This window comes from Lampetra fluviatilis, chromosome 7 (genome assembly GCF_964198595.1).
Source record: "Lampetra fluviatilis chromosome 7, kcLamFluv1.1, whole genome shotgun sequence".
Classification (NCBI taxonomy): domain Eukaryota; kingdom Metazoa; phylum Chordata; class Hyperoartia; order Petromyzontiformes; family Petromyzontidae; genus Lampetra; species Lampetra fluviatilis.
In genome coordinates this window covers 5,392,751-5,413,705 of record NC_136281.1, presented here as the reverse complement: position 1 = coordinate 5,413,705, position 20,955 = coordinate 5,392,751, and the positions used below count along the sequence as shown (strand labels likewise).

General features: G+C 53.6%; 1 protein-coding gene across 1 annotated transcript in view; it reads right to left on the bottom strand.

Moving 5' to 3' along the window:
* LOC144933476 (pleckstrin homology domain-containing family H member 1-like) overlaps nucleotides 1-20,955 on the bottom strand; it is a 44,861-nt gene extending 23,906 nt beyond the window's left edge. The window contains 5 exon segments of the mRNA XM_078858278.1: nucleotides 4,027-4,089; nucleotides 12,572-12,679; nucleotides 12,681-12,893; nucleotides 13,253-13,394; nucleotides 20,838-20,955. Coding sequence (XP_078714404.1) covers nucleotides 4,027-4,089; nucleotides 12,572-12,679; nucleotides 12,681-12,878 — 369 coding nt within the window. The 5' untranslated portion in view covers nucleotides 12,879-12,893; nucleotides 13,253-13,394; nucleotides 20,838-20,955.

Sequence of the window (20,955 nt, the reverse complement as noted above, 5' to 3'; positions counted from 1 at the left end):
TCTCCCCGACCCCCAAAATCCTCTGGGACCATCCTGAGCTTTGCAAGAGAAGTTTTTTTTTTACGCCAAACAAAGCTTGGGGGGCGGGCGGTGGGGAAGGGCATGGAGGGGGGGTTCTCGTGCTCCCATCCCGAGCGCAGCTGTGATTAAGTCACCTTGCTGACGAGTGCGACATTTCACACTTTTGGTTTTGCCAGCAGGAGTCCGAGCGGCCGCAACCAAGCCCGACGGGCAGCCTGCGTAGCATGCGTAGCCGCCATCGAGCGGTGACAGAGCGAGGGGGTTGGTGGATCGTGCGGGATCCGGGGAAACTCACAAACTCGTCCGTCTATAAGGCGGCCCAGAAGGTGGCAGTGGAGCAGGTGGGTCGTTGATCCTGCCTGGGTGAACGTTTTGAGTGTCATCCTCTTATGATGAGCGAGTTTTGTTCTAACACTGTGTTCCATATTTACAATTGCTTTAAATGGAGTTGGGCAAACATCCCAACGTACCGAGTCTGGAGACGTTGAGTAACTCTCCTGGATAGGTACGTACAGTGAGAACTGACAGTTTAATGTAGTACATCATCATCAATATGATCATCATCATTGTTACGTGTCCTCATGGAGCTCACCCCATCTTGGCATACCGTGAGACTGAACGTGAGTTGGATGGATACAAAATAAAATGGAGATGGCAAATAAAGGCAGATGATGCGACGTAGAAAATCTCACAAGCGATGTGGGAAGAGGAAAACGGGCACAACAAAATGCAAAACAAACGGAAACGCGCTGTGAATAGCACGCACCCAGACCCCGGCAGGCGGCACCGTCCGCGGAGTTGAAAACACGCGGCGCGGGATTAAGATGCCTTGGAGGCAGGATATCTCCCACACCTCCTCGATGCACAGCCGATTTCAGAGGCGCGGGGGAGACTCGTTACATTATCGTTCCTGTTTAAATACGTACGCCACAAAATGGAACTTGCTAGATGTGTGCGAAAGCCAAATTGCTCAAACAACTTTTAATCATGAACGCCGCTGCAGGGTCACCCAGGGTTCGTATTTGTGCCATCGTCGTCCTGATCTTTGTGGCAACTGTTGCGGCGTTACTTTTCGGTCGGGTGGGCCGAGCGAGGCTGTGTTTGGTGTCCCCGATGTGCAAAGAGCAGTTGGGGGGGGGCTTAGGGCAATCGAGAGCCGAAAAGCGTCGCAGGCTTTCACGGCGCCGCCACAACAACAACGCGCGCGGGAGTTATGTGCACAACGCGCATCATCAAAGCCAAAGAACCCCCCCCCCCACCGTGTGGCCCACACAGGCTGTCACAGGGGGGGGGGGGGGGTAGTTCTGTTAGCGAGTGTCTATGGAGGCCCGCAGGGCGGACGAGGGAGTGGTGTGGTCACAATTACTCGCGGCCACGTTCGTCTCCACGCTGCTGAAGTTGTTGACGCGCCGCAGCAGCGACTCGTTTGAGGGCCGAGGCGGCCGCATTGAGGCTCAGAACTCCGGTTTCGGTGATCACGGCTGTTGTTCGCCACGGCCAGGATGAATCCCACTCAGGTTTCCGGGTTCATCGCCCGGTGAGCTAACCGCTATGCTACCGGTCCGAGCGCAAACACCACATACACACACACAGACGCGCGGACGCACGCACGCAGGCACGCTAGTTCGCGCTCACCATTTTTTTCGGCAAGAAGGCGCCAAAATGGAGGGGAAAAATATCAATCCATTTAAGTATGAAAGGAATGCCCCCCCCCACCACCACCACCACCCCCCCCCTCCCACCACCCCCCCCCCTCGGAAAAAAATAAAATGGGTAAAACCTGTTGGTAACAGAATAGAACATCATCGCACGACTGCAGCCTGCGTGAGCAGCAGCCCTTTGAAGGCGGCAGTCGGCACAAAACGAGGACCGCACAAACGACGACGGGGGACGATGTGAGGTTTGGTTGGGGGCTAGGAATGAGGCTGGGGGAGGGGGGAGACCTGATTTTGAGCCCGCAAAGAAAGATGAAGATCCCTCCGTATAGCCTCAACAGACTGCTGGGGCAAGTGCTGTCAGCGAGTGGCGTCTGTGACGGCTGGCGAGGAGTACGAGCAGATGGTGTGGCCAGCGCCACTTCTAACCCCCTTCGTCCCCACAATGCCGGTGTTCACACGAAGCATCAGGTAATCCGTTATGGCCGAGATGACCTAGGGGAGGTCCCAGGACCGATTCAAATATCAATGAAGTTGGCCATGGCTGGGAATCGGAATTCGGGTTTCTGGGTCCTGGGTCAGTAGCGCAGTGCGCGAACCACTACCCCTCCCCCACTGACACACTCTCCCACACGGACAGGCTCATGGACACACGCACACAGATTTACCGGTATTTCCAGGTGCAGTTTGATGGCTAAATTGAGGGTTTGCTTGTGGGAAGTTTTCAATATTTTTTCCCTTCCTCTTCCAGTTTTTCTGCATTGTTGTGAGCGATCTTAAGGGTTAGCAGCGCTCCTTCGGCGGAACGGTTTAACGCCCGTGTCGGAGAACCGAGACCGTGACTTTCGCAGCCTGGGTTCGAGTCCCAGCTAAAGTAAAGCAAAAAACAAAAACCCACTTATTAAACGCAATTCTTACTCTCATCAAATTGGGTTAAGCAGATTATTTTTCTGGAACATGCATTGTACGGGATTGGGTCACGAAAACCACACGAAAGGTTAATGGAATATAGATTTCATATCCTGACTGCAATTGTCAAAAATCATGAGCCCGGACAGTGACGATTCAGTGAGTTTTGGACGGGGGAGAGGATTGTAAGAGTGGCTAATCTCGGCACAAAAGCACCCCACTCTCTCAGAGAGACACCTGCTGGCCTGCTTCATGTGTTAAGCGCCGCCAATCTATGAGCGCCTGGAATACTGACAGAGAGGGGCAGAGCGGTGGCGCGGTGGTTCGCGTGCTGCTCTACGAACCTGGCCAACCTGAGTTAGGTTTAATATAAGAATAGGTTAGACCCATTCTGGCAACAATACAGGTTCTAGATTTGAAGCTTTCGTGACTGCAAGGATTCATATTCTTAGGTTTTTTCGGCAAAGTCACGTAGGTAAAAATTTAAAATTTTAATTAATAAAAGTCAAATAAAAATAAAATAAAAATCATTTTTTATTTTACTTTTATTTTCACCTACGTGACTTTACCGGAAAAACCTAAGAATAACAAAACAAGTGTGAAGATGTTAAAACACCAAACCAAAACCTTTCGCTAGGAATCATGTCTGCATTAACCACATCTACTTGTGGTGAACATGCAAACAAAAAAAAACATGTTCTGATAGTATATGCATTGTCTTTGAAACTTTACAGCAGTCCCTCGGTGTGCCGCTCACACCCCCAACTCCCTCGCCAACCTGCCCTTGCCAGCGTGGTGAGTTGCGTTGAAAACGACCCCTACGGCCGATTGACAACGGGCTGCACTCCGCGCAACAAAGGTCGGCCGCAATGCACGGGAGAGACGTGGGGTAGTGGGGAAGGTGGGAGCGAGCGAGCGGTGATGTGGGGGAGGGGCAGTGAGTTTCTCGCACCATTGTGAGTTCACCACCCCCCCCTAGCCCCCCCCTTCCACTCCCAAAGACTCCAGTTAAACATTCACAACCGCGAGCGTGGTTGTGGGGTGCGGTAGCCGCTGATCGACTCCCCTTCATATGCGAGCAGCCTGCCGTGTCCACGTGAAGTGTTCACGTGATGGAGGGGATGCCCTGTGACCACGTGAAGTGTTCACGCGACGGTGAGGATAGGGGATGCCCAGTGACCACGTGCAGTGTTCATGCGACAGTGAGGATAGGAGATGCCCTGTGACAACGTGAAGTGTTCACGCGACAGTGAGGATAGGGGATGCCCAGTGTCCACGTGAAGTGTTCACGCGACAGTGGGGATAGGGGATGCCCTGTGACCACGTGAAGTGTTCACGCGATGGAGGGGATGCCCAGTGTCCACGTGAAGTGTTCACGTGATGGAAGGGATGCCCTGTGACCACGTGAAGTGTTCACGCGACGGAGGGGATGTCGCCTCACCTGCTGCTCTGCTTCGTCGGCGCGGCGGTCGGCCTCCAGCACGCGTCGATCCAGCTCCCCCATCTGCACGCACGCACACACAGAACACAACGACATTTATAATCCTCACCAATATCATCATCATTCGTCATCTCTCCACTGTTGCATTAAGGTATCTTCAAGGCATCGGCTTCCTTCGTTGTCACGCCATGGTAACAGGCCATCTAGTTCGTGCTTACGAGCCGGTCTCATCGCTCCATCTCCACAATCGACGTCCTTCCAAGCGTGTTTTCCCTTCTATGACTGCCACTCCACCGGAATCAGAATCATCAGAATCTTGATTTAGACTGGAAGAATCGACACTGTCGCAGGTCTCGACCACCAGTCATCATCGTGGATGATAATGATAATAATCCATTGCCGGATGAAGGAATCTCCCGCATTGGTCATTGTGGATGTTTAAATACACTGAGCCCCGCTGCTCAGTGTGGGTGTAAGTTTGGGGGGGGGGGGAGGGGGGCATGACCGCTTCACATATCACTCGCCGTTCATGTCAGCCGAGGCTGGGAATTCAACTTCACATCGCGAGTTTTGGAGGGCAGCAAGCCGCTGTGCCTGCGGCGTCTAATAGATGTGAACGCGCATTCTGAGCTCGTGACGAAGGGGGGGGATTTTTAGTTCTAAAAAGAAAGAGGAAGTTAGGGATGGAGAGGTACGGGAGAGGAGAGAACGTGTGTATATGCACGGACACAGTTTCGGGCATAATTTGAAATCCGTGGGAAAAACGCAGAATCCACGAGCATCGTCGTAACACGCTTTGGTCGCGCTTCCATTCACCACGCAAATCCGTTCCGACCCCAAAGGCGCCGTGCATCTAAATGCCGAGTTGGGACCACAGTCGATGCTTTCAAATGCCAGTGACGCCACAGGCGTGAAGGGAACTGTGAGGAGCGAGGTTTTTTTTACAGTTATAATCCTACCCACGGATTAAAAAAAAAAAGTGCTGTGTTCTCACGACACCGATGGATAATTCTCGCTCATCATCGCCCGACGGCAGCCTCCCGTGAGAAGTGCGCTCTGCAGCGAGCGGCACTCCCTGTGCCCAGCGACGGCCTTTCTCCTCCCCCTCTTTTTTCTGCGGCCACACACTGGTCTGCCATCGCGTGCCAAGGCCCGATGGGCTCTCGTTCCAGGAACGGTTACACTTGCAGACAGAGAGGGCTTCAGTTGTGTGTTCGAGAAATCCGCCACCGCCACCACTTAACCAACTCCCCACAAAGAGAAACCAAAATAAAAAAAATTCCCCACCCTCCCCCACCCAAACCATTCACCTCTCCAACCACGACGCTTCATCCCAGTCTCCCTCCTCTCCTCTCTCCGCGAGACTGTTTTGGAATGTTTTTGGTTCATGAAGCTCTGTCAAGAGCACGCACAAGAATGCTCGGTATTGCAGGTGAGCTCCCCGGGAAGGCGAGCGCAAGACCCTTCCCTCTTCCCGTCTGAGCCACTCCCCAGCTTCACGCAGTGGCGCACAGACGCACGCACGCACGCAGGCAAGCACGCGCCTGCGCGTGTGCGTGCACGCTGGGAAAACATCACACGGGGCCACGGCGGCAATAAAGGGCCCAGCCCCTCTAACCCTTCGCTCAGACGAGGGACCACACACGCAGGCCAGGTGTCCCCCCCCCTCCCCGTTGGGAAGGCGTGCGCTCACACAAACGTGTTTGTGTCGCGCTCGAAGAGGCCCAGGCACACGCGTGTGCGAAGGCGCAGAGACGCGCAAAGGAGCCGACGGTGACCTCTGTGTAACGCGCACACGCCGCGTGCAATGCGCGTACGCCCACACTCTTGCGTTTCCCTTACCCGGAGCCTCGTCAAAGCAACACAGCGACCAAACGCGAAGACGAGTCGCAAAGCGAGCAAAGAGGTGACGAGGACGGGAGGGTGGGAACCGACACCCGGAACATCAACGTTGCGCTCCGCTGCGCCCGGGCCAAGCTCTCGCACGGGGAGGCATCTCCACCCAAATCCTCCGCTCCCCGACTCCACGCCATCGCGTTCCAGGAGATTGTTTTTTTTTTGTTAGAGCGTTGAGCTCATCCCACGAGCAGAGTCCAAATCCGCAGAGGAATCCATGGCAACGTCGCTGGAGAGCCGGCACGGGTCGAGGTCGACATGGGCGAAGCAGAGGAGGGGCGGCTTACGGCGCGGCGGGGACACGGTGCGGACAGACGATGTCTGGGGACGGGCGATGACATTTTTTGTTGGTTTTGGCGGCAGCGTGGTGGTGGTGTGCACCGCGCTCTCTCCGCTGGTGGGTCCAATGGGATGGCAGGGCCCTGCCCGGTTGCCGGGCCATGCCAGAGCACCATGGGAAATTCATATCGACACCCTCGGACGGAGTTAGAATTTAAATTAGAAAAAACTCAACACGTGCGAGATGTATCGAGTTGTTGATTTATATTCGTAATATATTACCACCGAGATGAAACGTGAAAATGCGGAGGAATTGTAGGATCTCCCCTATTTGTGCTCTACGAGGCCCCAAGAGCTGAACTCTGCCCTATTCAATCCCCCGCCACCATCCCGCCGTAGGGTTCAGGCATGCGGGCGGCGGTGTTAATCATTGGAAGCTGGCCTTAAGCGGAAAACCTGCTGTGAAAGCACGGCTTTTTTTGTGTGTGTGTGTGTGCAAGGATGGAGGAGGGTGCACGTGGCGGGGGAGTGCCCTGTAAATTATGCGTTCGCAGCCAACGCTCAAGTTTGCGTCTCCGCTCCGACACCCACAATTCCAGAGCCGCGACTCACACGACTATGTGCGGGTTATTAATTAATTATTATTGTTTAAAGCACGAGGCAGCTGAACGGCCCCTCCGGTCTCCTCCGCTGCAGGTAGACACGGGGGAGCAGCTGCAAATGGGCACGGAGACGACACCCAACTTCGCTGGCGCCGGCAACATGAACCCAGGCACGATGCGGTGGCGGCGGGGGGGCACGTTGTGGTGGGGGGGGGGGTGTGCCCCCTTCTCCTCGGTCATCAGCAACAGACATGCACAATGCAGGAGGGGTTCGCGGGCGGATCTCTAAAGGAGCTGCGTCGTTGTGGGGCTGGATTCAGCGGTGGGCGGGCGGGCGGGCGAGCGCAGCCCCGGGCTGGGCTCATTGGGATGCACAAACAATCATTCGGTTGTGCACAGCAGGAAGACGTTTTAATGCGGCCGGCGTGGGAAACGTGGGAGTCCTGTGTGGGGGGAGGTGGTGGAGAGTCGTGGATGAGGATTACGCCTCCCTTTGGTGGGGGAGCGGATCACTCGCATGGCTACCCCGGTCATTTGTGGACTCGATTTCGCGATTCCAGCACTCCACCCGCCCCCCCACTCCACCCCCCCCACTCCACTCCCCCCACTCCCCCCCCCTCTCCACCCCCACTCCACCCCCCCCCACTCCACCACCCCTGCCCCCCCGGAGCATTGGCAACTACCACCCGGCCGACCGGCACGCGGAAAACCCATATCAAGGTTTAGCCGCTCGCCCTGTCATTTGGGAAAAACCTCTCAAAATTAAAATAATTGCAGCAAGAGACCTGCCTCTCTCCCCGCCCGCCACCAAAACCGCACCATCATTAAGAGGATGCAGACCCAGCGCCGCGCCATGGCATGCTCCCCCGCGAGCTTTCATCTTCATGGCTGCGAGCGAGCACGCCTGACTGAGCATCCCACAGCGCACCAGCGGAACATCCGCCCCGCGCTGCCGGCGGGCTCACCCGCTCACCCGCCCGCCCGCCCGCCCGCCCGCCCGCTCACCCCGCTCTCCCAACTCGCCCTCTCGCTAACCCGCCTGCTAAACGACTCGTCCTCTCGGTTGCTCACCCTCTCACCCTCTCACACCCTTTCACTCGCCTCCCAACCCGCTCACCCACTCATCCTCTCACCCACTCGTCATCTCAACCACTAAACCTCTCGACCACTCACTCTCCCGCCCTGCACACTCTGTCGCCCGCTCTCCCCCCAGCCCAACAGGACCACATGGCCCTGCAAGGAATCCGTGCCGGGGAACGGCAGTGCCACGCTACGCCCTCCCCTTAACCGCCTGGTGCCGTTGGCATGCTGAGCCTGAGCCGAAGCCACGTTTGCTACTAAAGGGATTCGCGAGCCAAGTCGGTGCCCGGAGACTCGGCCGCGTGGCACCCTGCGCTCTTGGGTCCAGCAGGATGCTACCGTTCGCCACGCGTCGCCAGCCTCCCAGTTATTACCGCATTAGCACGTGCGGCCTGCGGCGGGGGCCAGCGCCGCAGACTGCCTGTGACACAGAGAAAGAGAATGTGTGGGTGTGTGTGCGTGTGCGTGTGCAAGCGTGTTAGAGTGTTTTGTTAATGTGTAGGTCAGTGGTTTGTGCTTTGGACTATGATCCGAGCGAAAGGGGGGGTTTGATTCCTGGCCACGGATGACATCAGCGGTAAGCGGTAACGGAACCTGCCCAGCTTATGTTGACTAAGCCTTAAATTCATATCTGGCGAGGTCTGTGTGCCCAGCGGTGCCGTATCGACCAGACAGAGGGAACACTTCCCACCACACCATCCCTTCGAAAGTGCGAATAGAATCTGCCACTATGGTGTCTACGTCTATGCAGGAGATATTTGACTTCGTTCGTGTTAAGGATTCCACACTCAGGGTCGGGCATTACTTCTGCTCTTCAACCGTTTATAACACGTGGATGAGAAAACAGGACATCGACAAAGAAAATAGAACAAAAGCTGAGAAGTGCGCAAGAAAGTGAGGGGAGGAAGACGCTTAGAATTACACAGAGAGACAGCGCAGGGAACACATGGACCCGATAACGTCACGTTGAGAGTTCGACGCATCACCTCAACCGTTGTTAAGAAAAGCCAAGTGGGGTTTGGGCAGCAGATGTCGCGAGAAGGGACGTTGGCCAGAGGTCGACGCTCACCACAGTAGCGGCCAAAAGGAAGAACTTGAAACCGGAGAGAGAACATCTACCGCGGAGATGGAGCGATGAAATCCGCTCGTGCGTTACATCGCAAGAATGTGACAGATGGAGACAACCTTGTGGGGGGAGGGGGGTGGGGGAGTGGGGGGGGGGGGCTTCATCCGACAGTGGCTAGATCGTGGCTGACGATTACTGGTTTTTACCACTGCATGGATCGGAGTCCGTAAACGCCGCTGCTGCTGCTGCTGTTGTTGTTTTTGAGACACAAAAGAGGGCGCCGCCTTCCTGTAAGTCACTGCACCCCCTCCTCTCTCCAGAGAGAGAGGCTGGAACCCAATTAGGTCCCCCACCAAAATAAAACGCGTTTCCGAATTTGAAACGAGCGTTAAATGCCGTCCAATTCGGGCACCGCATTTGGCGGCATGTTAACGCTCATTGACAACAAATGAAACGCGTGCCGTGGCCGCTACAATGGACGGCTTCCCAAGGCGTATCGTCACAACCGGATCGCACGTGCGGCAACTGCAAGTGACGGATTGTTCACAGAGGTGGCCATCCTGAAAGTAGATGACGAAGCAGAGAAAAGCAAAATCGTAGAATTGAGATGGGGAGAAAAAATGTAAACAATCCCAAGCGAGATGATTTTCCCACCCTGCATCACCGGAAGAGAGAGTCGTTTAAAATCTGTGCGCTCGCTTTGAACATTTTTTCGTGACCAAATGAAAATGCGCAGGATGCACCGTGCCAGTTGCTGTGTTGAGAATGCTCGCATCTGTCTCTTGCCAAGTGTCGGGTGACCTCGGGGGAGAGAAAGACAAACACGGTGGACACACGCGGCCCGTGGCTTCAGCGTTGGACACGGCTCCCAAACACGATGCTAGATTAGCGGGACACGAAAACCCCCACACTCACGGACCAGCACGAGGCCACTTCACTCAACTGGCAGCTTCAGCACACGCGGTCGATTTTGTTTTTCCAATCCGAAGCAGCCAGAGTGTCTCATTGCTCGCATGAAGTGTGGGCCAGCACTCACGGCTGTCTAAGAGCCAGCGCTGGAGTTTCCACATTGACATGGGTGGTGCAGTGGTGAAAATTGTGCCTCACCAGCGAGCAGAACCCGGGGATTCGATTCCAAACTTGGATTGCCTTCCTGCATGGAGTTTATATGTTCTCCTATTCTGCATGAGTTTGATTCGGGGTCTCTGGTTACCTTCCATAGATACCAGTTCTGTTTCGTCTCGTTTCAAACATCTCGTTTGTGTTGTAATCACGAAGTGAGACTGTTAAAGAACGTTGCATTAGCGTATCATTTGCAGAACCAGTAAATAATCGATTCTCGCACGCATGATTCGATGTTTCGATTTAAAGCTTTCGTGACTGCAGGGATTCATCTTCTTGGTTCTTTTTGTAAAGTCACGTAGAAGGGAAATAATAAAGTAATAAAAATAAAACATAATAAAATAAAATAAATGTATTATGTTTTATTTTTTATTTTATTTTTTATTTCCCTTCTACGTGACTTTACCGTAAGAACCAAGAAGATGATTCGATGTATTCATCTTGCAAGTAACAACTTATTTTAATTGCTGGATCGATCACATGGACCCCTGGTTTCTGCTAAAAGCGCGACCACCGCACAACACTCGGTCCCCGAAAGCGGTTGTTGTTTTTTGCTAATAACACTCAGCGCCGAGGCGTGTGTGCGGATATTAATTTCACAAGCTTGGAAATTAAGTTCACAAATAAACAGCAGGTGTTTAAAAAGGTACTCGAAAAGAAGCACGAAAAACTCGACCGTGAAACCTTTACAAAAGCGGCCCTGTTCGGAGGGAGCACTGCGCGCTGCTCGACACGTCAGCGCAGACGGTGCATTCTTGACAGTTTCTCCACTTACATGGGAAGTTGGCTTTCATCGTGCGACGTGCGAGCCCTGCATGGCTAACATTACAAAATAAACCCATCCGGGAAAAACCTGACCATCCAAGTCCGTACCGTGAACAGAGCGCCAAAAAAACAAATGAAACATTCCTCGCTCGAGCGTTGCAAAAGAAACCGTTGCATATCGATCAAATATAAGTGTTGGGCTTCAGCCAAGGCAGAGGTGCTGAGCGATGATGGGAGACGCCCTTCAGAATATGACACCCCCCCCCCCCCCCGTATATGTGCGGCATTCCGGCCAAAGCAGACGGCGACCTTGCGGACTTGTGTGATCAGCTGTCGCAGGGCTTTATAAACAGTGACGAGTCTCAAAATCAAAGCACGCTTGGTGAAACTACATCTGCCGGGATAACAGATGATCGCTTTGTGGATGGACTGGCCCTTGTCGGAGGAATAGGGAATTACGTGATGACATTAATTTATCTAGGAAAGCCTCACCGAGACAAATATTCAGGAGGGTCCTGCATTCGGATGTTTGTCCCAAAGAGACACTCAAACCTAACTTCGAAATAATCTGCCTCTAATGTTTGCCATTCAGAGGACAACTTTGACAGGGAACAATAAATGGTTGAAGAGCATACCAACACCAAGGGCAACCTCACACAGAATCCCACTTAGCTCCTTGCTCCATCCCCATGTCAGCTTTGGCCTCATCACCTCCTCCTCCCACATAACGCGTTACCAGGACGACCGCCGCTCCCACGTGCGAGTCCTGGCCGTGCCTCTTGCCCAGGCACGGCGCGAGCTCGCGCTCCGTTATGGAGCAGCTGGCGCGGTGACGCACACCGGCACGAGCACCGACGAGCTCGTTCGGTCTCTCTCGCACCCGTGCGGCCACTCGCGGGTGAAATCGCGCGGGAACATAATGCCGGCGGCGGCGTTGTCGAGGCGGCGGGGGGGGGGCAAGATCAAACGCGCGCGCGTCGCCATGGTGAAAGTTACCGCTCGATGTTTTCCAGCGTGCGTGTAAGCAGGCACAGGATACGTGTGTCGGTACTGCCACCGTGCACAGGGTTAAACTATTCTCAAATTCCTACCAAGTGAATAAGGCGAACATTCTTCAGACGCACATTGTTCATCAAGGAGAACTAACTACGTTCTTCAAAGACACAATGGTTTCAAGCTGTCCGTGGGTACATGACCGTAAAAAAACAATCCACGTTGCTGCGGTTTAAAAGAATGAGCGAGCCGGAATATTTGTAAAACCTGTACTGCACGCAGGCCATGTGGCAAAGCATTTGAGCGCACAGGCACGCAGCAACCACCGTGCCTAACGTGGGTCTAGACCTGCGCTGGAAGAAAAAACTAAATCCACACTGCCAAGTTGGGTTTCACGTAGAGGTCATTTAACGCAAATAAATCAACTATTCCCAACGCACAGCTGCGCACGCACGCACGCATGCACCGTTTGCATCAGCGCCCAGAGAAAAGCAGCGCAAAGAAATAGTGTAAAACAAAACGAATCCACTTTCACTACAGATGCCACTCCCGGAGTCTGTGTGGCTCCCAGCAGCGGATAACAAGTCTTTACCCAGCGGGTGCCGAGTCAGTCCGAGCTCAGTGGAAACAACTTAATGGAATTTGGAAAGGATGAGATCACGGCCGATGACGCGGCACCGTCTGTTGCCCCGCGGTTCAGGGGACGCCGGCTCCAGCGGGCGGATGGATGCGGCGAGCGTACCTTGTCGGCGAGCAGCTGGCGAATCTTGGAGGCCTGCGTGCGGAAACGGGACAGCTGGGCCTCCAGCGACAGGCAGCGCTCCTGCCACGCGGCCGGACACGCGGGGGGGGCCGTCGCCTGCCCCGCGGCTCCCGTCCCGGTCGCCCGGCCCGCCGCCGCCGCCGCCGCCGCCGCCGCCGCCGTCGGCCCCCGTGGGCTCCACCACCACGGCGGACGCTCCCTGCTCGACGTCGTCAGGCGACATTGCCGAGTCGTCCAGCGCTTGCTCGTCCTGCGGCTCGTGCTCCCTCGCTGCGCTCTCCGCCATGCTCTCCCACACGATCTGCTCAGGGTTTTCAAGTGGACAAGGGCGGTGATTGAAATTACGTGTCACTCGAACTATATAAGTTCATCACGCGTGTAATTTGTAAATGGTATCTAAATGACACTCATCCAGGTAGCTTGCAATTTGCGTCCAAATGACACGAGACGTGGTTAATCGCTATCATTTTCACCTGGTGACATTTGCTGCGGTATATACGAGTGCGGCTCGCTCCGGCCTACGGATCGGAATTGCGGGCGCACGATGGCGGGCGGTCACATCGTGGCAATTTTGAGCAGCAAAACTAGACGCGCGTGGCGCTGGGGGGGGGGGGGCAGGGCGGCAGGGATACACACACACACGACACACACGACACGTACGGCTTGGAAGAGCGCAGACGGCACAGGGAGGGCGGCACGGCCGAGCTCGCCCAGAGGAAGGGTGCGAACGCCTGGCCACGGCACACGAGCGACGTCACGCCGTCATCTCTCGCAAACGTCTTCGCTGAACGCCTCTCCTTGGCTGTTTTCAAAAGTTGGAGAAAAAAAACGAAGAGATTCCTCTTGTTTTTGTTCCCCGCCCCCACCCACCACCGCCAACATTCAGCTATCGGCATCCTCGAAGGCCCTCTCCAGAGCCGAGCAGCTGTTTGTTTAACCGCGCTGCTCTGCACTTCACACACAATAACAGCTCACAACATTCATAACCCTTACGACACGCATCACTGCTCCCAGGACATGGGTTCCTTTTGTGTGGGAGCTATAAACGTTGGGCCTAAAAAAAGCAGGTCAATTTGTTTTCAGTGGAAAAGTAAACTCATTCACGCTTGCGCTATATATACAGTGTTACGTTATAACGTACGGTCGCTCAGTCTAAGGCGGTAGGCTACGGGGTCACGTTGTGTTGGCGTGAGCACCGATATCCGGCCAGCACAGGGGACGTGATAGGGGTGACGGAGCCAGCACCAACCCGGGCTGCTTTGTGTATTTCCAGTGCCGATGGTTGCCCCCACCGTACCGAGGATTCGATTTTGGGCCTAGTCTACCAAAAGCAAGTCCAGGCCGGGTTCACATTCCAATTGACAACACAATTATTCAGCATAGACCAGGAAATCAAGCCAAGACATTGGGATCAAAGCGTGCATGTACTACCCACTCCGCTACGCAAAGGTATAAACATCCACGAACAATTTAATTTCCACTTACAATTTTACGGAGCGTCAATATGCCACACGGTATGCATACGGTCCACGCATACAACAAATAGTGGCGGAAGATCTTTAATTATAAGAGTCAGCTCGGATATTTGAACGCAAAGTGACGGCTCTCCTCCGTACGAGGTCATGCCAATAAAGTCCTGCGTTCTCAACCGCAAAACCCTTGAAGCCGGACATGCAGCCAGCGCGTGCACCCATCCACAGGCTGATTAAACACCAATCAAGCGGGGTTAAAGTTCACGTCCCGGAGGGGAGCGCCCGTAAAAAGGTTGCCGCTTGCCACTGTGTAGCAGCAGTTCCACACGACAATACGAATGCAGCGATTTAAGAGATGGTGGGGTTGGTGAATCACGCAGTGACGGAGATCAACAACAACAACCGCCATTCGCCACGACGTGGCAGTGATGTCACCACGTTGCTTGTGTCAGGCTAGGTGCACGCACACACACACACAAGTAGGTCTGCCAGGAGATGCAATGTCCTGTTAGCGCGTGCGACTGCTAACAATGCCCTTCATAAACACACGATTTGTGTTATTATACGAATTTCATTTTGAAAAAAATTCCCTTAAAAGGTTAGCACAGCAAGCCAATCTCTGTCGGACGATGGCGACAAAGTCTGTGAGTTATCCCCTCGTATGCGTGAGCTTTCTCCAACGACTCTGGTTTCCTCCAACACCGAACAAAACTACTCCAGGTGAAGCCGAGAGGAACAAAACGCCACAACTTCGGTCTGGCTCAAGAAGTTGAGAAGCAGCGCAACACCCCCGGCCGCACAAGTGACGACGATCAGGAGGAATTCATTCTCCTCTTATCTCGCGTCCACTCGCTCGCTTTTTTACATTTTTAACGTCTCGCTTGATCCGTATCGTGTGTACTGCCTCCACTTCATAGTTTGCACGACTACGTGTTGACTTTTTTGCTCATTCAGACGCTGTCTCCCCGACAGACCTGGTCTTCACCTGAGGACGGCTGCTTGCGTTGTGGCCGAAACGTCGTGAGAATTATTTTATTATGTTTGATTTTTATTATTTTATTATTTACCTTCTATGTGACTTTACCGAAAGAACCAAGAAGATACGTGTTGACTGTCTGCCGTCTCGTTTTTTTGTTTGTGCTGTCTCTCATTCGCTTTTCCTGGTGTGTACGATCAGAGTCCTGTCTCGTCTGTACTGTCCGTCTCGTTCCTGTCCCGTCTGTACTGTTCATCTCGTTCCTGTCTCGTCTGTACTGTCCATCTCGTTCCTGTCCCGTCTGTACTGCCCCTCTCGTTCCTGTCTCGTCTGTACTGTCCGTCTCGTTCCTGTCCCGTCTGTACTGTTCATCTCGTTCCTGTCTCGTCTGTACTGTCCATCTCGTTCCTGTCTCGTCTGTACTGTCCCTCTCGTTCCTGTCTCGTCTGTACTGTCCGTCTCGTTCCTGTCTCGTCTGTACTGTCCCTCTCGTTCCTGTCTCGTCTGTACTGTCCCTCTCGTTCCTGTCTCGTCTGTACTGTCCATCTCGTTCCTGTCTCGTCTGTACTGTCCGTCTCGTTCCTGTCTCGTCTGTACTGTCCGTCTTGTTCCTGTCTCGTCTGTACTGTCCATCTCGTTCCTGTCTCGTCTGTACTGTCCGTCTCGTTCCTGTCTCGTCTGTACTGTCCGTCTTGTTCCTGTCTCGTCTGTACTGTCCCTCTCGTTCCTGTCTCGTCTGTACTGTCTGTCTCGTTCCTGTCTCATCTGTACTGTCCGTCTTGTTCCTGTCTCGTCTGTACTGTCCGTCGTGTTCCTGTCTCGTCTGTACTGTCCCTCTTGTTCCTGTCTCGTCTGTACTGTCCCTCTCGTTCCTGTCTCGTCTGTACTGTCCGTCTCGTTCCTGTCTCGTCTGTACTGTCCATCTCGTTCCTGTCTCGTCTGTACTGTCCGTCTCGTTCCTGTCTCGTCTGTACTGTCCCTCTCGTTCCTGTCTCGTCTGAACTGTCCATCTCGTTCCTGTCTCGTCTGTACTGTCCGTCTCGTTCCTGTCTCGTCTGTACTGTCCGTCTGGTTCCTGTCTCGTCTGTACTGTCCCTCTCGTTCCTGTCTCGTCTGTACTGTCCCTCTCGTTCCTGTCTCGTCTGTACTGTCCCTCTCGTTCCTGTCTCGTCTGTACTGTCCATCTCGTTCCCATCTCGTCTGTACTGTCCGTCTCGTTCCTGTCTCGTCTGTACTGTCCGTCTTGTTCCTGTCTCGTCTGTACTGTCCCTCTCGTTCTGTCTCGTCTGTACTGTCCGTCTCGTTCCTGTCTCGTCTGTACTGTCCCTCTCGTTCTGTCTCGTCTGTACTGTCCGTCTCGTTCCTGTCTCGTCTGAACTGTCCATCTCGTTCCTGTCTCGTCTGTACTGTCCATCTCGTTCCCGTCTCGTCTGTACTGTCCGTCTCGTTCCTGTCTCGTCTGTACTGTCCATCTCGTTCCTGTCTCGTCTGTACTGTCCCTCTTGTTCCTGTCTCGTCTGTACTGTCCATCTCGTTCTGTCTCGTCTGTACTGTCCGTCTCGTTCCTGTCTCGTCTGTACTGTCCATCTCGTTCCTGTCTCGTCTGTACTGTCCCTTTTGTTCCTGTCTCGTCTGTTCTGTCCATCTCGTTCCCGTCTCGTCTGTACTGTCCGTCTCGTTCCTGTCTCGTCTGTACTGTCCCTCTTGTTCCTGTCTCGTCTGTACTGTCCCTCTCGTTCCTGTCTCGTCTGTACTGTCCCTCTTGTTCCTGTCTCGTCTGTACTGTCCATCTCGTTCCCGTCTCGTCTGTACTGTCCGTCTCGTTCCTGTCTCGTCTGTACTGTCCATCTCGTTCCTGTCTCGTCTGTACTGTCCCTCTTGTTCCTGTCTCGTCTGTACTGTCCATCTCGATCCCGTCTCGTCTGTACTGTCCGTCTCGTTCCTGTCTCGTCTGTACTGTCCGTCTCGTTCCTGTCTCGTCTGTACTGTCCGTCTGGTTCCTGTCTCGTCTGTACTGTCCCTCTCGTTCCTGTCTCGTCTGTACTGTCCCTCTCGTTCCTGTCTCGTCTGTACTGTCCCTCTCGTTCCTGTCTCGTCTGTACTGTCCATCTCGTTCCCATCTCGTCTGTACTGTCCGTCTCGTTCCTGTCTCGTCTGTACTGTCCGTCTTGTTCCTGTCTCGTCTGTACTGTCCCTCTCGTTCTGTCTCGTCTGTACTGTCCGTCTCGTTCCTGTCTCGTCTGTACTGTCCCTCTCGTTCTGTCTCGTCTGTACTGTCCGTCTCGTTCCTGTCTCGTCTGAACTGTCCATCTCGTTCCTGTCTCGTCTGTACTGTCCATCTCGTTCCCGTCTCGTCTGTACTGTCCATCTCGTTCCTGTCTCGTCTGTACTGTCCATCTCGTTCCTGTCTCGTCTGTACTGTCCCTCTTGTTCCTGTCTCGTCTGTACTGTCCATCTCGTTCTGTCTCGTCTGTACTGTCCGTCTCGTTCCTGTCTCGTCTGTACTGTCCATCTCGTTCCTGTCTCGTCTGTACTGTCCCTTTTGTTCCTGTCTCGTCTGTTCTGTCCATCTCGTTCCCGTCTCGTCTGTACTGTCCGTCTCGTTCCTGTCTCGTCTGTACTGTCCCTCTTGTTCCTGTCTCGTCTGTACTGTCCCTCTCGTTCCTGTCTCGTCTGTACTGTCCCTCTTGTTCCTGTCTCGTCTGTACTGTCCATCTCGTTCCCGTCTCGTCTGTACTGTCCGTCTCGTTCCTGTCTCGTCTGTACTGTCCATCTCGTTCCTGTCTCGTCTGTACTGTCCCTCTTGTTCCTGTCTCGTCTGTACTGTCCATCTCGATCCCGTCTCGTCTGTACTGTCCGTCTCGTTCCTGTCTCGTCTGTACTGTCCGTCTCGTTCCTGTCTCGTCTGTACTGTCCATCTCGTTCCTGTCTCGTCTGTACTGTCCCTTTTGTTCCTGTCTCGTCTGTACTGTCCCTCTCATTCCTGTCTCGTCTGTACTGTCCGTCTCGTTCACGTCTCGTCTGTACTGTCCCTCTTGTTCCTGTCTCGTCTGTACTGTCCCTCTCGTTCCTGTCTCGTCTGTACTGTCCCTCTCGTTCCTGTCTCGTCTGTACTGTCCATCTCGTTCCCATCTCGTCTGTACTGTCCGTCTCGTTCCTGTCTCGTCTGTACTGTCCGTCTTGTTCCTGTCTCGTCTGTACTGTCCCTCTCGTTCTGTCTCGTCTGTACTGTCCGTCTCGTTCCTGTCTCGTCTGTACTGTCCCTCTCGTTCTGTCTCGTCTGTACTGTCCGTCTCGTTCCTGTCTCGTCTGAACTGTCCATCTCGTTCCTGTCTCGTCTGTACTGTCCATCTCGTTCCCGTCTCGTCTGTACTGTCCGTCTCGTTCCTGTCTCGTCTGTACTGTCCATCTCGTTCCTGTCTCGTCTGTACTGTCCCTCTTGTTCCTGTCTCGTCTGTACTGTCCATCTCGTTCTGTCTCGTCTGTACTGTCTGTCTCGTTCCTGTCTCGTCTGTACTGTCCATCTCGTTCCTGTCTCGTCTGTACTGTCCCTTTTGTTCCTGTCTCGTCTGTTCTGTCCATCTCGTTCCCGTCTCGTCTGTACTGTCCGTCTCGTTCCTGTCTCGTCTGTACTGTCCCTCTTGTTCCTGTCTCGTCTGTACTGTCCCTCTCGTTCCTGTCTCGTCTGTACTGTCCCTCTTGTTCCTGTCTCGTCTGTACTGTCCATCTCGTTCCCGTCTCGTCTGTACTGTCCGTCTCGTTCCTGTCTCGTCTGTACTGTCCATCTCGTTCCTGTCTCGTCTGTACTGTCCCTCTTGTTCCTGTCTCGTCTGTACTGTCCATCTCGATCCCGTCTCGTCTGTACTGTCCGTCTCGTTCCTGTCTCGTCTGTACTGTCCGTCTCGTTCCTGTCTCGTCTGTACTGTCCATCTCGTTCCTGTCTCGTCTGTACTGTCCCTTTTGTTCCTGTCTCGTCTGTACTGTCCCTCTCATTCCTGTCTCGTCTGTACTGTCCGTCTCGTTCACGTCTCGTCTGTACTGTCCCTCTCGCTCTGTCTCGTCTGTAGTGCGCGTCTTGTTCCTGTCAATAATATTCACATTAATCAAAAATAATCGGTTGTCACAATCGCGATTCTTTGCACATATCGTGATCTTAACTGAGCGTAATCATGGTTAGCGAAAAGACGTCGCGTGACTGCCGCAGATGTTTATATATTACTGAACTGATTAATGATTAATCATTATGCGTATTAGCTTCCACGGTTTCCCAAGTAGTACCTACTTTAGCAATGCGCTGGTGGTCGCTATCGATTTCTTTTTTAAGTTTAGACAAAGTATCCAAACCGTGGGACTGCCGCAGATTTCCAAAACGTTTCAAATTAACACGAGACCACGAGGAGGCTGCCGCGGATTTCTGAAGACCCACTCTTTAGCACTTGCCCATGGCCAAATCATCCGGAATGCGTCCGTCTGGGTCGCATCTCGGAAGCTAAGCCACGGGGTGACCCTGGAGAACGCTCGGATGAGCCATGAATAACAGGCGTCATAGGCTTGCTTCGTTGTCAGCAGAGGGCAATGCAGCATAACACGTTGTTGTACTGTACTTCTACGTCCCGATGCCTATGTTCATCGCCGTCGTAACGCAATATTATTAAGTACGTGTGGTCGAAAACGCCCTCCTCATCCAGCACTCCGATGCTGTGCGTGTTGGCCGCGATAACCGCATTGTGGATGAGACGCGGCCCTACAGTGTGTAGCTTCCACGGATTTCTAAAAAAACTACTTTAAAGTTTACAATTGACGCAGCGGCCAGGTGGCTTCCGCGGATTTCTAAAGACCTACTTCTTAACGAATTTAAAGAGGCTGCCAAGCGCGCTCGGTCTGCTGCACAAAGATTCTCCCAATATCAGTGGTGGCGCAGTGGTTTGCGTGTCCCGTGCCCTCTGAACCTGGCCACCTGGGTTCGACTCCTGGCTAACATCAGTGGGCGAGCGTTATCTGAACCAGTCTGAGATGCCCCCCACCACCACCACGAAACGGCGTCAACACCCGCACTGACCGGCGTGGTGAAGTGTAGCCAAGCGACACAAGGGAGGGGTCTTCATCCAGCGGTGTATTAACAAGACGCCTACATCTTCTTGGTTCTTTCGGTAAAGTCACGTAGAATGGAAATAATAAAATAATAAAAATAAAACATTATAAAATAATTCTCAAGACGTTTCGGCCACAACGCAAGCAGCCGTCTTCAGGTGGAGAACAGGTCTGTCGAGAAGGCAGAGTTTCCACCTGAAGACGGCTGCTTGCGTTGTGGCCGAAACGTCGTGAGAATTATTTTATTATGTTTTATTTTTATTATTTTATTATTTCCATTCTACGTGACTTTACCGATAGAACCAAGAAGATGAATGCCTGCAGTCACGAAAGCTTTAAATCGAAACAAGACGCCTACAGTATCGGCATATCCTCGAAAGGGCAGTCGATCTACGACTCCACCACCTTCAAAGGCTCAAGCCCAAACAACGCGAATTTCACCCCAAACCTCGCGGCTAAACGCTGCGAGCACGAGCCGAGCATTTGCGTCCCCTGTCACAGCCCAGCGCCACGTTCGAAGCCTCCTCCTCCTCCCCTTGATGATAAACATTCACAATTATCGTGGTGGGGTGGGGGAAGGGGGGGGGACGATCACAAGTGCGACAAATCGTGTGTCCGTGTCGTACGTGGGCACGGCAGCGAGGCGAGGTCGCGGCTGCGAGAGAGAGAGAGGATGCGTGGGGGGTGGGGGGTCCCAGGAATCCACCTCGGAACTTTTAATCTTCTTTCTGTCTCTCCTCTCTCTCTCCTCTCTCTCTCTCGTCTCTCTCTCTTCTCGCCCAGCGACTTTGAAACCAGCTCGCCGTGCGGCGATCCGCGTAAGC